Raw genomic sequence first — 12637 nt, 5'->3', positions numbered from 1 at the left:
GACCTCCTCACCTCATGATCCACCAGCCTCGGCCTCCCAAAGTGCTGGGATTACAGGCATTAGCCACCACGCCCGGCCGCAATGTCTGATACTTCTTACCTCTATAACCCTTGACTCTAGTAACCAGCACAGAGCTGACTCCCAATAAGTGAACTGAATATTGTTTTTATAGAACTCTTCATTGGCCAGGAGCAGTGGCTCACGCCTGTAATCCCAGCAATTTGGGAGGCCAAGGCTGGTGGATTACCTGAGGTCAGGAGTTCCAGACCAGCCTGGCTAGCACAGTGAAACCTCATTTCTCCTAAAAATACGAAAATTAGCTGGGCATGGTGGCACACGCCATAGTCCCAGCTACTCGGGAGGCTCAGGCACAAGAATCATTTGAACCCTGGAGGCAGATGTTGCAGTGAGCTGAGATCGCACCACTGTACTCCAGCCTAGGTGACAGACACTCCATCTCAAACCAAACAAAAAAAACAAAACAAGAAAACACTCTTCATCAAAAGAATGAGAAGACAAGCCATAGACTGGAACAAAATATGTGCAAAAGACATATCTGATAAAAGACTTATCTAAAATATATAAAGAACCCTTAAAACTCAACATAAGAAATGAACAACCCGATTTAAACAAGGGGAAAGGATCTGAACAGGTACCTCACCAAAGAAAATGGCCAAAAAGCATATGAAAAGGTACTCAACATAAAGATGCTCACTAGGAAACTGCAAATTAAAATGAGATACCACTACACACTTATTAGAATGGTAAAAAACCAAAATACTGACAATACCAAATGCTAGTAAGGATGTGGAACAACACAAACTCTCATTCATTGCTAGTAAAAATGCAAACTGGTACAGCCACTTTGGAAGACAGTTTGGCAGTTTCTTACAAAACTAAACATAATCTTACCATACAATCTAGCGATTGCACTCCTTTGTACATACCCAAAAGAGTTGAAAACTTAGGTCCACACAAAAACCAGATGTCTACAGCAGCTTTATTCATAACTGCCAAAACTTGGAAGCAACCAAAATGTCCTTCAGTAGGTGAACAAATTCATACAATGGAATCTTATTCAGCAGTAAAAAGCAATGAAAAAGTCATGGAGGAACCTTAAATGCATATTACTTAGTGGAAAAAAAAAAAAACAGTCTGAAAAGGCTACATGCTGTCTAATCCCAACTATATGACATTCTGCTAAAAGCAAAACTACAGAAACAGTAAAAAGATCAGCGGCTGCCAGGGATTAGGAGAACAAAGCATAGAGTTCTTTTGTTTTTGTTTTTTTCTGGGGGGAGCAGGAGTGGGGGCAGTGAAACTGTTCTGTATGATATAATAATGGTAGATACCGGTCATTATACATTTGTCCAAACTCACAGAAGGTACAACACAAAGAGTGAATCCTAATGTAAACTATGGACTCTTGACAATGCTGATGTCAATGTAAATTCATTAATTGTAACAAATGGACAACTCTGGTGCTGTATATTGACAGTGGAAGAGGTTGTGGGTGTGTGGACCAGGAGGACTCTCTGTACTTTCCACTGGATTTTGCTGTGAAACTAAAACTGCTCTAAAAAACAAAGTCTATTTTCAAAAAATGTTATTTTTAGAGACAGTGTCTTGCTATGTTGCCCAGGCTGGCCTCCAACTCCTGGGCTCAAGGGATCCTCCTGCCTCAGCCTCCTGAGTAGCTAGGACTACAAATGTATACTACCACACAGGCTAAACTCTAATTAAAAAAAAAAAAAAAAATTCTGCCAGGTGTGGCGGCTCATGACTGTAATCCCAGCACTTTGGAAGGCCAAGGCAAGTGGATCACCTGAGGTCAGGAGTTCGAGATCAGTGTGGTCAACATGGTGAAACCCCATCGTCTCTACTAAAAATACAAAAATTAGCTGGGCATGGTGGCGGGCACCTGTAATCCCAGCTCCTCAGGAGGCTGAGGCAGGAGAATCGCTTGAACCCAGGAGGCGGAGGTTGCAGTGAGCCGAGATTGCACCCTTGCACTCCAGGCTGGGAGACAAAGCAAGACTCCACCTCAGAAAAAAAAAAAAAAAAAAAAAAAGAATTTAAATGTAAGACCTCGAACTATTAAAATCCAAGAAGAAAATGTAGGAAATGGCATTCTGGACATAGGCCCTGTCAAAGATTTCATGATGAACACTCCAAAAGCAATAGCAACAAAAATAAAAATTTACAAGACAGACCTAATTAAACCAAAGAGCTTCTGCACAGCAAAATAAACTAAACTATCAACAAAGTAAACAGACAACCTACAGAATGGTAAAAAAAATTTGCAAACTATGCATCTGACAAATGTCTAATAACCAGAATCTATAAGGAACTTAAATCAACAGTAAAAAACAACCCTATTAAAAAATGGGCAATGGACATCAACAGACACTTCTCATATGTGGTCAATAAGCACATAAAAAAATGCTCAACATAACTAATCATTAGAGAAATGCAAATAAAAACCACAATGAGACATCTCACACCAGTCAGAATGGCTATTACTTGAAACTCAAAAAATAACAGATGTTGGCGAGGTTGCAGAGAAAAGGGAACGCTTATATACTGCTGGTGAGAATGCAAATTAGTTCAGCCACTGTGGAAAGCAATGTGGCGATTTCTCAAAGAACTTAGAACGTTCCACCCAGTAATACCATAATTGGGTATATACCCAAAGGAATATGAACCATTCCACCATAAAGATGCATGCATGCATATGTTCATGGCAGCACTATTCACAATAGCAAAGACATGGAATCAACCTAGATGCCCATGCAGGGGATGGACTGGGTAAAGAAAATGTGGTATATACACACCATGGAACTACACAGCCATTAAAAAGAATGAGATCATGTCCTTTAGAGCAACATGGACGGTGCTGGAGGCCATTATCCTAAGTGAATTAATGCAGGAACAGAAAAACCAAACATGGAATGTTCTCTCTTGTAAGTGGCAGCCAAACATCGAGTACATATGAATACAAAGAAGGGAACAATAGATACCTGGGCCTATTTGAGGGTGGAGGGTGGGAGCAGGGTGAGAATAAAAAAAATACCTATTGGGTGCTATGTTCATTACCTGGGCGGCAAAATAATCTGTACACCAAACCCCCAAGACACACGATTTACTCATAATAAATCTGCACAGATACCCTGCAAACCTAAAATTGGCCCAGAAGTTTGAGACCAGCCTGGACAATATAGTAAGACCCTGTTTCTATGAAAGATAAAAATTAAAAAATTAGCCAGATGTGGTGGTGCATTCCTGTAGTCCCAGCTACTTGGAAGGCTGAGATGGAAGGATCATTTAAACCTAGAAGGTTGAGGCTGCAGTGAGTCAAGATCACACCACTGCACTCCAGCCTAGGCAAGAAAGTAAGACTCTACCTCAAAAAAAAAAAAAAAAGTTGGGGTAAAAAAAAATACAGCAATGATAAATGATTTTAGACAAGACTAAAAAATGAAGTGATGTTTTTATCTAAAGAAAATCCTGGGCCGGGCACGGTGGCTCACGCCTGTAATCCCAGCACTTTGAGAGGCCGAGGTGGGCAGATCATGAGGTCAGGAGATCAAGACCATCCTGGCTAACACGGCGAAACCCTGTCTCTACTAAAAATACAAAAAAATTAGCCGGGTGTGGTGGCGGGCGCCTGTGGTCCCAGCTACTCCGGAGGCTGAGGCAGGAGAATGGCATGAACCCGGGAGGCGGAGCTTGCAGTGAGCCAAGATGGCGCCACTGCACTCCAGCCTGGGCGACAGAGTGAGACTCCATCTGAAAAAAAAAAAAAAAGGCACCTCAGTGTGCAAACGTAATTTCACAGATATCCTTTCAGTGTTTTCCAGTCCTCTAACAATATAAAACCTCTCCCAAACACCCTCTATGTTCTGTAACAATGACCACACTTAAAATAATGTGTTTCTTCCTCAATCTGTTTGCATCACAAGGGCAGGGACTAGGTCTGTCTTGTTCTTCACTGTGAACTTAGTATCTACTTCTCTGGCACACAGCTGGCCCTCAATAAATAATAACTAAATGAAAACTTTTCTTAAAATTTCAAAAACTAAAAAGCAACTGTTTCCTCACTGATAATGTAATCATCTAAACATGTATAAGGGTAACTAAACAGTATAGAAACTGTTACATCACTAAAACAGACACCCCATCATGCTTTTAGAGAAGTTCTCTATACTGTTTAGACTTGGTTGCAAATAGTAAAATATGAAGTTTTCTTTCTCATGCCAGCCACATACCCATATAAAGTTGACTGGCCTTTATGAGATAGTATACTTCTTGTGGGCAGGATTTAAAGAGATTATCACCCTCTCTGCACCCTTTCAAAGCCAAACTTCGTGAAAATAATTTTCACAGACACCTACTCTACTACCTCACCTTCCATTTTTTCAATTACTCACCCAAACTGGCTTTACTTTCACAACACTGAATCCAATCTTTCCAAAATCACCAAAAACTTCCTTATGGCTAAGTCCAATGAACACAGTTTGGTCCTTCTCTTGTTCAACCTCAATAGCTTTTTTTTTTTTCCTTGTGGGGGTGGGTGTTAGAGATTGGGTCTTGCTTGCCATGCTGCTCAGGCTGGTCTCCTGGACTCAAGTGATCCTCCTGCCTCAGCCACCTGAGTAGCTGTGACTACAGGCACATGACACTGTGCCCAGCGTCAGCCTCATTTTTGACATTGTTTTTGCTTTTCAGTTTTTTAGAGTTCTTCCTGTAACTTGAACTGTATATTCACATAAACTACCACAGATGCCAGAAGAAGAAAAAAAGCTGGAATCTAACTCTCTACCCTTACAAACCCACTCATAACCTAAAGTAGTAAGAATGATTTTAACCTATACCTCCGCCCCAACCATCTTTGGAAACTAGGTGTAATGAGGGTATAGAGGGCAGGGGAGGGTTTTTTTGCTTCTTTTTTTTTTTTTTGAGACAGAGTCTTGCTCTGTCGCTCAGGATGGAGTGCAGTGTCACAATCTCAGCTCACTCCAACCTCCACCTCCCAGGTTCAAGTGATTCTCCTACCTCAGCCTCCTCCTAAGCAGCTGGGATTATAGGCACACACCACCACACCCAGCTATTTTTTGTATTTTTAGTAGAGATGGGGTTTTACCGTGCTGGTCAGGCTAGTTTTGAACTCCTGACCTCGTGATTCGCCCACCTCGGCCTCCCAAAGTGCTGGGATTACAGCCGTGAGCCACCACTCCCAGCTGGGTTTTTTGCTTCTTAATTAAAAAAAGAAAAACAGTAAGAATAAGCTATAAAACCTTTCCCAGTCATACCCAAAAGGATAAATAATGTATAAAGTCACCTAGCCCGATTTTAACATACATTTTGTAATTTTTTAAATGTATATTGTATTTCTGTACTTTAAATACTTCCTTTAATCTTTTTAGTAATAAAATAAAGCAGTTTTAAATCATAACCATAAATGTTATATAACATTGACTGTAATACTGAAAACACAGTCAATTTACTTCACTTTAAGAACAGACAGGCTGGGCGCGGTGGCTCACGCCTGTAATCCCAGCACTTTGGAAGGCCAAGGCAAGCAGATCATGAGATCAGGAGACGGAGACCATCCTGGCTAACACAGTGAAACCCCGTCTCTACTAAAAATATAAAAAATTAGCTGGGCACGGTGGCGGGCACCTGTAGTCCCAGCTACTCGGGAGGCTGAGACAGGAGAATTGCATGAACCTGAAAGGCGGAGCTTGCAGTGAGCCGAGATCGCACCACAGCACTCCAGCCTGGGCAACAGAGAGAGGCTCCGTTTCAAAAAAACAAAACAAAACAAAAAGAACAGACAAGACTCTTAGTAGATACATTGGCAGGCATTATAATTTTACTGAATTCACCTTATGCAATAAATTTTCTTTTAGAATCACACCAAAATTGGCTCTCTTTCTTCTTTCAGTAGAAATTAAAATTTGCATGCAAATTACAGACTTCAATCTTATTCATCAATGCTAGACAGAAAAGTGTCATGTTGCTTCACACCAATTTCATAGCTTTTCAATCCTGATATTCCTTCCCACCTGACAATAAACACAGTAACAAGAGTACTCAAATGACCTTGAAACTGTTGTTTCACTCACCACATAAATTTTTTTGCATCTTCTTATTCTTCAATAAATCAATTTCAAGAGCAAATCAATAAAATAACAATAAGGATTAATATCCTTGCAAGAATATTAACTAATTGCAAATGCCTACCTATTTTCCTCTCAGTGTGTCCTCTAGCTCTTTATTATAGATACAAAAACTATCTTTGTTAACAGATGACTTTAAGGACCATTGCCACACACACAAGGATGAAAGATTTTACTCAATAGCACAAATCAGTCAGAACTAAAAATGGAACTTAGATACCAAATGCAAGTCAGTGAACTTATATTCTAACAGTTTAACAAAGTGATTTAAAAAACTACATAAGGCCGGGCGCGGTGGCTCAAGCCTGTAATCCCAGCACTGTGGGAGGCCGAGACGGGCGGATCACGAGGTCAGGAGATCGAAACCATCCTGGCTAATACGGTGAAACCCCGTCTCTACTAAAAAATACAAAAAAAAAAAAAAAAAAACTAGCCGGGCGACGTGGCGGGCGCCTGTAGTCCCAGCTACTCGGGAGGCCGAGACAGGAGAATGGCGTGAACCCGGGAGGCGGAGCTTGCAGTGAGCTGAGATCCGGCCACTGCACTCCAGCCTGGGAGGCAGAGCAAGACTCCGTCTCAAAAAAAAATAAAAAAATTAAAAAATAAAAAACTACATAAAATTTACCAACTTTTTTTTTTTTTTTTGAGATAGCGTCTCACTCTGTTGCGCAGGCTGGAGGGCAGTGGCGCTATCTGGGCTCAATGCAGCCTCAAACGGCCAGGTTCAAGCAATTCTCGGGCCTCAGCCTTCCAAGCAGCTGGGACTACAGGTGTGCGCCATGGCGCCTGGCTAATTTTTTTTTTTTTTTTTTTTTTGATAGAGATGGGGTTTCACCATGTTGCCCATGCTGGTCTCGAACTCCTGAGCTCAGGTGATCCATGCGCCTCAGCCTCCCAAAGAGCTGGGATTACAGGTGTCAGCCACCACGGCTGGCCCCATCTTAGCCATTTCTAAGTGTATGGTTTAGTAGTGTTAACTATATTCACATTGTTAACAGTCTATGGTAACCTTTAACTATAATTCCTAACTTTATTTTTTTTAATATGGTTTTGGAAATGTATCCTCTTCCTAAATGTATTAATGGTTAGCTACAGAACAATTTTTTTTTATTTCAAGAGTAGGGATTTAAGATAAGCTATTCTGACTTTGTGATATCATAAACATATATATGTAAACAAACAAGAGTCAGATTGAGTGTGCCCCACTTTACAAATATGAGACAACGTGAGCATAAGGTAGAAATGTATTATCCTAAATAAGGATCCATGTATCCATAAATCCATAAATATGCAAGAAGATAATGTTCTTCCTTATAGTAGAATAACTAAAAAATGTAGAAGGTATCATGGAAATAGAAAATCACCATTTTGCATCATAGTAATCATTTCTCAGGTAAAAATCATCAACAGATGCTAAGACTGTGTAAAAGTCTGATGAGAAATAGGAGAGTCACATAGTCTCAATATAGCTCCTCATAAATTAGTTAAAAATTACAAAAGGAGGAGTATTAACTTGACAGTGGAGAAACCTGGCAAACAACACATTGGCTAAGTAACTAAAGTTAGCATTACCACTAATGGGATAAACCAACATTAAGTACCTCCTAATATGATGCACGGGGAACACAATACCACTTTTGTGATATTCTCACCAAGAATATATGACCTGAATCCAATCATGAGGAAACACCAGACAAACCCAAATTGAGTGACAGTCTGGAAAATAGAAGGACTGTACTCTTCAAATACACCAATGTCATCAAACCCAAAGGAAGGCTGAGGAACCTTTCTAACAGAGTAAAAGAGACATGAAAATCAGTTGACATCTAGAGTATCTTAGACCAGAATAGGGAAAATTGCTATAAACTGTACTAATGGGACAACTGGCAAAATTGACCATCCAGAGATTAGAAAACAGTATTTTATGGTGAAACTTCCAGATATTGACAATTACAGTGTAGTTAGAAAGTGAACCTCTTTGTTCTTTTAAAATATCACTGAATTATTTAGGAGTAAAGGGTACATTTGCAACATACTTTCAAATGGTTCAGACAGATAGTATTATGTATGTATGCGGAAAGATAAAGCACATGTGTCAAACTGCTAACAAGATGGGAAAACCAGGGGAAGGGTTTTGAGATTTCTCTGTACTATTCTTGCAACTTTTCTATAAGTGCAAATATTTCAAAATTTAAAAAGTTAAATACAGGTATATGTCCCTATTAATTTATGGGTCCACTTTAGAAGTGTTGCCACCATTTCTTTTTTGCTAGAATTTCAAATCTCTCCAACATTCTTAATGACTTTAAAACAGCTATTCTACTCAGCTTGACTTCAAATTTTAAAAATAAGTTAAGGTCAAAGTCTTTGGCAAACCACATGAATATCTGGAAGTAATGTCTAACACATTAGCCAATGATGGGGATAGTAAGAACTACTTAATCATTCCATTTTTTTTCTGTTAGCGCTACAAAATTACTGAGTTCTAAATTCCATCCCCCACCACAATTATAATTTCACTTAGGCCAGACTTGTAATCTGTCCACAAAACTGTTTTCCAACTGCTGCATAGAGCAGCATTCTTCTGGCTCAGGTTCCCAGAATTTCCCCAAATTCATGACTTTCACTTGTTTATGTCTAGATCCCCTAACGGGAGAAAATATGTCCTGAGGGGAAGACAGGACACTAACCTGAAAGACAAGGGTTTGAACTCTTTTTTTTTTTTTTTTTTTTTTTTTGAGAGGGAATCTTGCTCTGTTGCCCAGGCTGGAGTGCAGTGACTGGATCTCCGCTCACTGCAAGCTCCGCCTCCCGGGTTCACGCCATTCTCCTGCCTCAGCCTCCCGAGTAACTGGGACTACAGGCGCCTGCCACCTCGCCCGGCTAGTTTTTTGTATTTTTTAGTAGAGACGGGGTTTCACCGTGTTAGCCAGGATGGTCTCGATCTCCTGATCTCGTGATCCGCCCGTCTCGGCCTCCCAAAGTGCTGGGATTACAGGCTTGAGCCACCGCACCCGGCCGGGTTTGAACTCTTTAGGGGAAGGCAGGGTCAGGACTTTTTATCAAACAAGGAATACGCACAAGAAAAAAGATGTCTACAGCCAGGCGCGGTAGCTCAGGCCTGTCATTCCAGGACTTTGGGAGGCCGAGGCAAGTGGATCACTTAAGGCCAAGAGTTCAAGACCAGCCTGGGCGATATGGCAAACCCCGTCTCTACCAAAAAAAAAAAAAATTAGCCAGGAGTGATGATGCACACCTGCAGTCCCAGCTTCTCGGGAAGCTGAGGTGGGAAAATCGCTTGAACCTGGGAGGCGAAGGTTGCAGTGAGCCCATATCGTGCCACTGCACTCCACTCTAGCATGGGCAACAGAGTCAGACCTTGTCTCTTAAAAAAAAAAAAAAAAGTCTACTGTCTACAGACATCTAGAAAGAGCTCCAGCTATGCCTCAGAGAAAAATCCCAGGAGTTGATGGGAAAATATTCATGCACAGAAAAAAAAAAAGGAGAAAAGGTACAAACCATCAGGTAAGTTTCTGACCCAGGTTTACCAATCTTGTTTCTCATTTCACCTAAATGTAAACTAGGAAAACTACAGAATCCACAATATAAATTATTGTTACTTGACTTGTGCCTGGTCAGTCTCCAAATACTACTCTCCCACATCATGAGAACAAAAATATGTTTCCTATCAGTCCTTCTCACAACAGAAGAGAAAAACGTGGTTTGTCACTAATGAAACACTGAAAATGTATCACTGTCACCTAAAATCTGCTGGTTAAAAGCAGGTCAGCCTGCAGCATATAAAAAGACGTCTGCCTTTCAAAACTGGCTAAAGCGGTCAAATCGGATCACAGGTTTTACAAATACAATCGCCTAAACTCAGCCCTGCTCCATAAACCAGAAAGCAGAGCCAGCTTCCATAACTGGCCACGCCGCCTCCCACCCGCCCCCACCCCCGCCCTTGACAGTGAGTGGGTCGGAGCAGCCACAATGCGCCCAAAGTGTTTTTAATTCTTCCGGAAATGCCGGCCTCCGGGAAGAATCCAGGTTTGAAACTGTCCCCAACAGGGCATTCCCCGGCGACATTTTGCTCCCTCGGGTGTGGAGCAAGTGTGGAGGGCCTGGCGGCCCGAAAGTGTCCAGAGTGACCGACAAATGTGGGAAGCGTCAGGGCAGAGAGTGGGCCAGGAGAAGGCGCAGCAGACGCTCATTTTCACACCATTCGGAGTCACCCTGACCCCCAACCTCTGACTTCTGCCCCGAACTGGCGGCCCCGAAGGAGTCCAGGGCAGGCCCCAGAACTTTGGACCCAAGTCCCAGGCGGGGACCGGCCTGTGGGCGCGTGGACTGGTCTGGTCTGAGGGGCCAGTGACGTTTGCAAGACCCTATAGGGACGGCGGGTTGACGGGGGACCGTCCCTGGGTTCGCCTTCCCAGTCTGGACTCACCGCCCGTCGGAGCTGCCCCGTAGCCGCAGCTCGGAACATGTTCTCTGCTTCCGCCGCAACCTCCGCCTCACAGCAACCCCGTGCCCGGCCAACTGGCACCGCCTCAGCCAGTCACCCAATGCTCGCGAGACGCGCGAACGAGATCAGACGCCCTAGGCCGGGAGCGCGAGCCCGCGGTTCCCGCCTGCCCATTGGGCGGCTGCGCAGCCAATAGACGGCGGGAAGTTAGGGGCTAGACTGGGAAGTGGGGCAAAGGTGAGGCTATTCCCAGGGGACCTTCGAGTAAGCCTGGGCCGCGGAGCTGCAGAGACAAAGCTGGCCACCCGCTTATGATCGAGCTCAGACTGTACTGTCTCACAGCCCCGCAATGGGCAGCATTACTAGAGTGAACTGAAAAACTGAGCTGATCTCGGGGTAAGGTACGAGTGGAGCCTTGCTAACTCCAATTAGATACCTTTCGCATATGCCCCTATTTCCCCTGAATTTCCCCATGGTAGCAATTGTCACATGGGTTGTAATGACCTAAGTACTTGTCTGTGTCACCCATCTGACTAAAGATCTGTACGGGCAGAAAGTATGCCCTACTTTTAAATTTTGTGTCTACCCGCAACACCTAGCACAATTCCTGGCCCATACTAGGCATTCAATCAGTATGTGTTGAATGAATCAGCAAATGAATAAATGACTGCTAATGAGTCTGGACTTTATCACGAAATTTTTAAGAAAGGAAGTGGTATGTTCAGAAATTGTCTTAATTCCCAATTCAGCAACAACCTACCTTTCCAATGTTATCTAGTCTATCAACAAATCCCGTTAACTCTACCTTCAAAAGATAACCAGAATCCAGCAATATCGGCCAACACCCCTTTGCTCCTCCGCCAGTACCACCTTCACTCAGGACCCTGTCATCTCTCGCCTGGATCATTGCAAAGCCTCCTAGCTGGTCTTTATGTTTCTACCCATGTTTCCAGAAGCCTCTTCTCCAAACTGATGGACTGATCGTGACCTCTGCTCAAAGCCCTAGGGTGGCTCCTTCTCCTCCCACTGCCCTCTTCTCTCACTGTGCCCCAGACACACGGGCCTTCTTGAGCGCACAAGCCTGCTCCTCTCAGAGCTTTGCACTCTGGCTGTTCCCTCTGCCTGAAATGCCCTTCTCTTGTTACCCACGTGGCTTACTTCCTCACTTCATTCAGGTCTCTGCTCAAAAAACATATTTGCAGAAAGGCCGACCTTGGCCTCTCTACCTAAAATGGCACCCATGCCACTCCCAGATGCCCTATCACGGTGTTTGATTTTTCTTCTTGGCATTTATCACCGCCTAACAGGATGCATGTGTTTGTTTGTTTATTGCAGATCTCCCCGCATCGGAGTGTAAATTCCCTGGAGCAAGAGCTTTGTCTGAACCAACAGTCTCTCTAAGGGCCCTGTGCTTTAACTCTTCCCTCTGTCTGAAATTCCCTTCCCCATCTGACAGGCCTCTTTAAAACCCAGATCAAGTGACAATTCTTTTGTTTTGTTTTGTTTAAGACAAGGTCTCTGTTTCCCAGGCTGGAGTGCAGTGGTGCCATCACAGCTCACTGCAGTCTCGAACTTCTGGGATCAAGCAATCTTCCTGCCTCAGCCTCCCAAGTAGCTGGGACTACAGTCATGTGCCACCATGCACAGCTATTTTTTTTGTAGGGGCAGGGTCTCACTCTGTTACCCAGGGCTGGTCTCGAACTCCTGGCCTCAAGTGATCCTCCCACCTTGGCCTCTCAAAGTACTGGGATTACAGACATGAGCCACCACGCCTGGCCCAAGTGACATTTCTTTTTTTTTTTTTTTTTTTTTTTGAGACGGAGTCTTGCTCTGTCGCCCGGGCTGGAGTGCAGTGGCCGGATCTCAGCTCACTGCAAGCTCCGCCTCCCGGGTTCCCGCCATTCTCCTGCCTCAGCCTCCCGAGTAGCTGGGACTATAGGCGCCCGCCACCTCGCCCGGCTAGTTTTTTGTATTTTTTAGTAGAGACGGG

The 12637-nt window shown here is 43.4% G+C and overlaps 1 protein-coding gene across 2 annotated transcripts in view; it reads right to left on the bottom strand.

Annotated features, from left to right (window-relative positions):
• Positions 1-10773, bottom strand: part of ETFA (electron transfer flavoprotein subunit alpha) — a 105899-nt gene extending 95126 nt beyond the window's left edge. The window contains exon 1 of one of the 2 annotated variants that reach the window (XM_033189319.1): positions 10630-10773. In XM_033189319.1, the coding sequence (XP_033045210.1) occupies positions 10630-10668 (39 nt within the window). In that variant the 5' untranslated portion in view covers positions 10669-10773. The remainder of the gene's footprint in view (positions 1-10629) is intronic. The other variant, XM_033189320.1, reaches the window with a different exon arrangement.
• Positions 10774-12637: the final 1864 nt, after the last annotated feature.

The sequence above is a fragment of the Trachypithecus francoisi genome, unplaced genomic scaffold (genome assembly GCF_009764315.1).
Source record: "Trachypithecus francoisi isolate TF-2019V2 unplaced genomic scaffold, Tfra_2.0 Lachesis_group3, whole genome shotgun sequence".
NCBI lineage: Eukaryota > Metazoa > Chordata > Mammalia > Primates > Cercopithecidae > Trachypithecus > Trachypithecus francoisi.
Note: the sequence above shows the minus strand (reverse complement) of the source record. Positions and strands in the feature narration are given on the sequence as shown.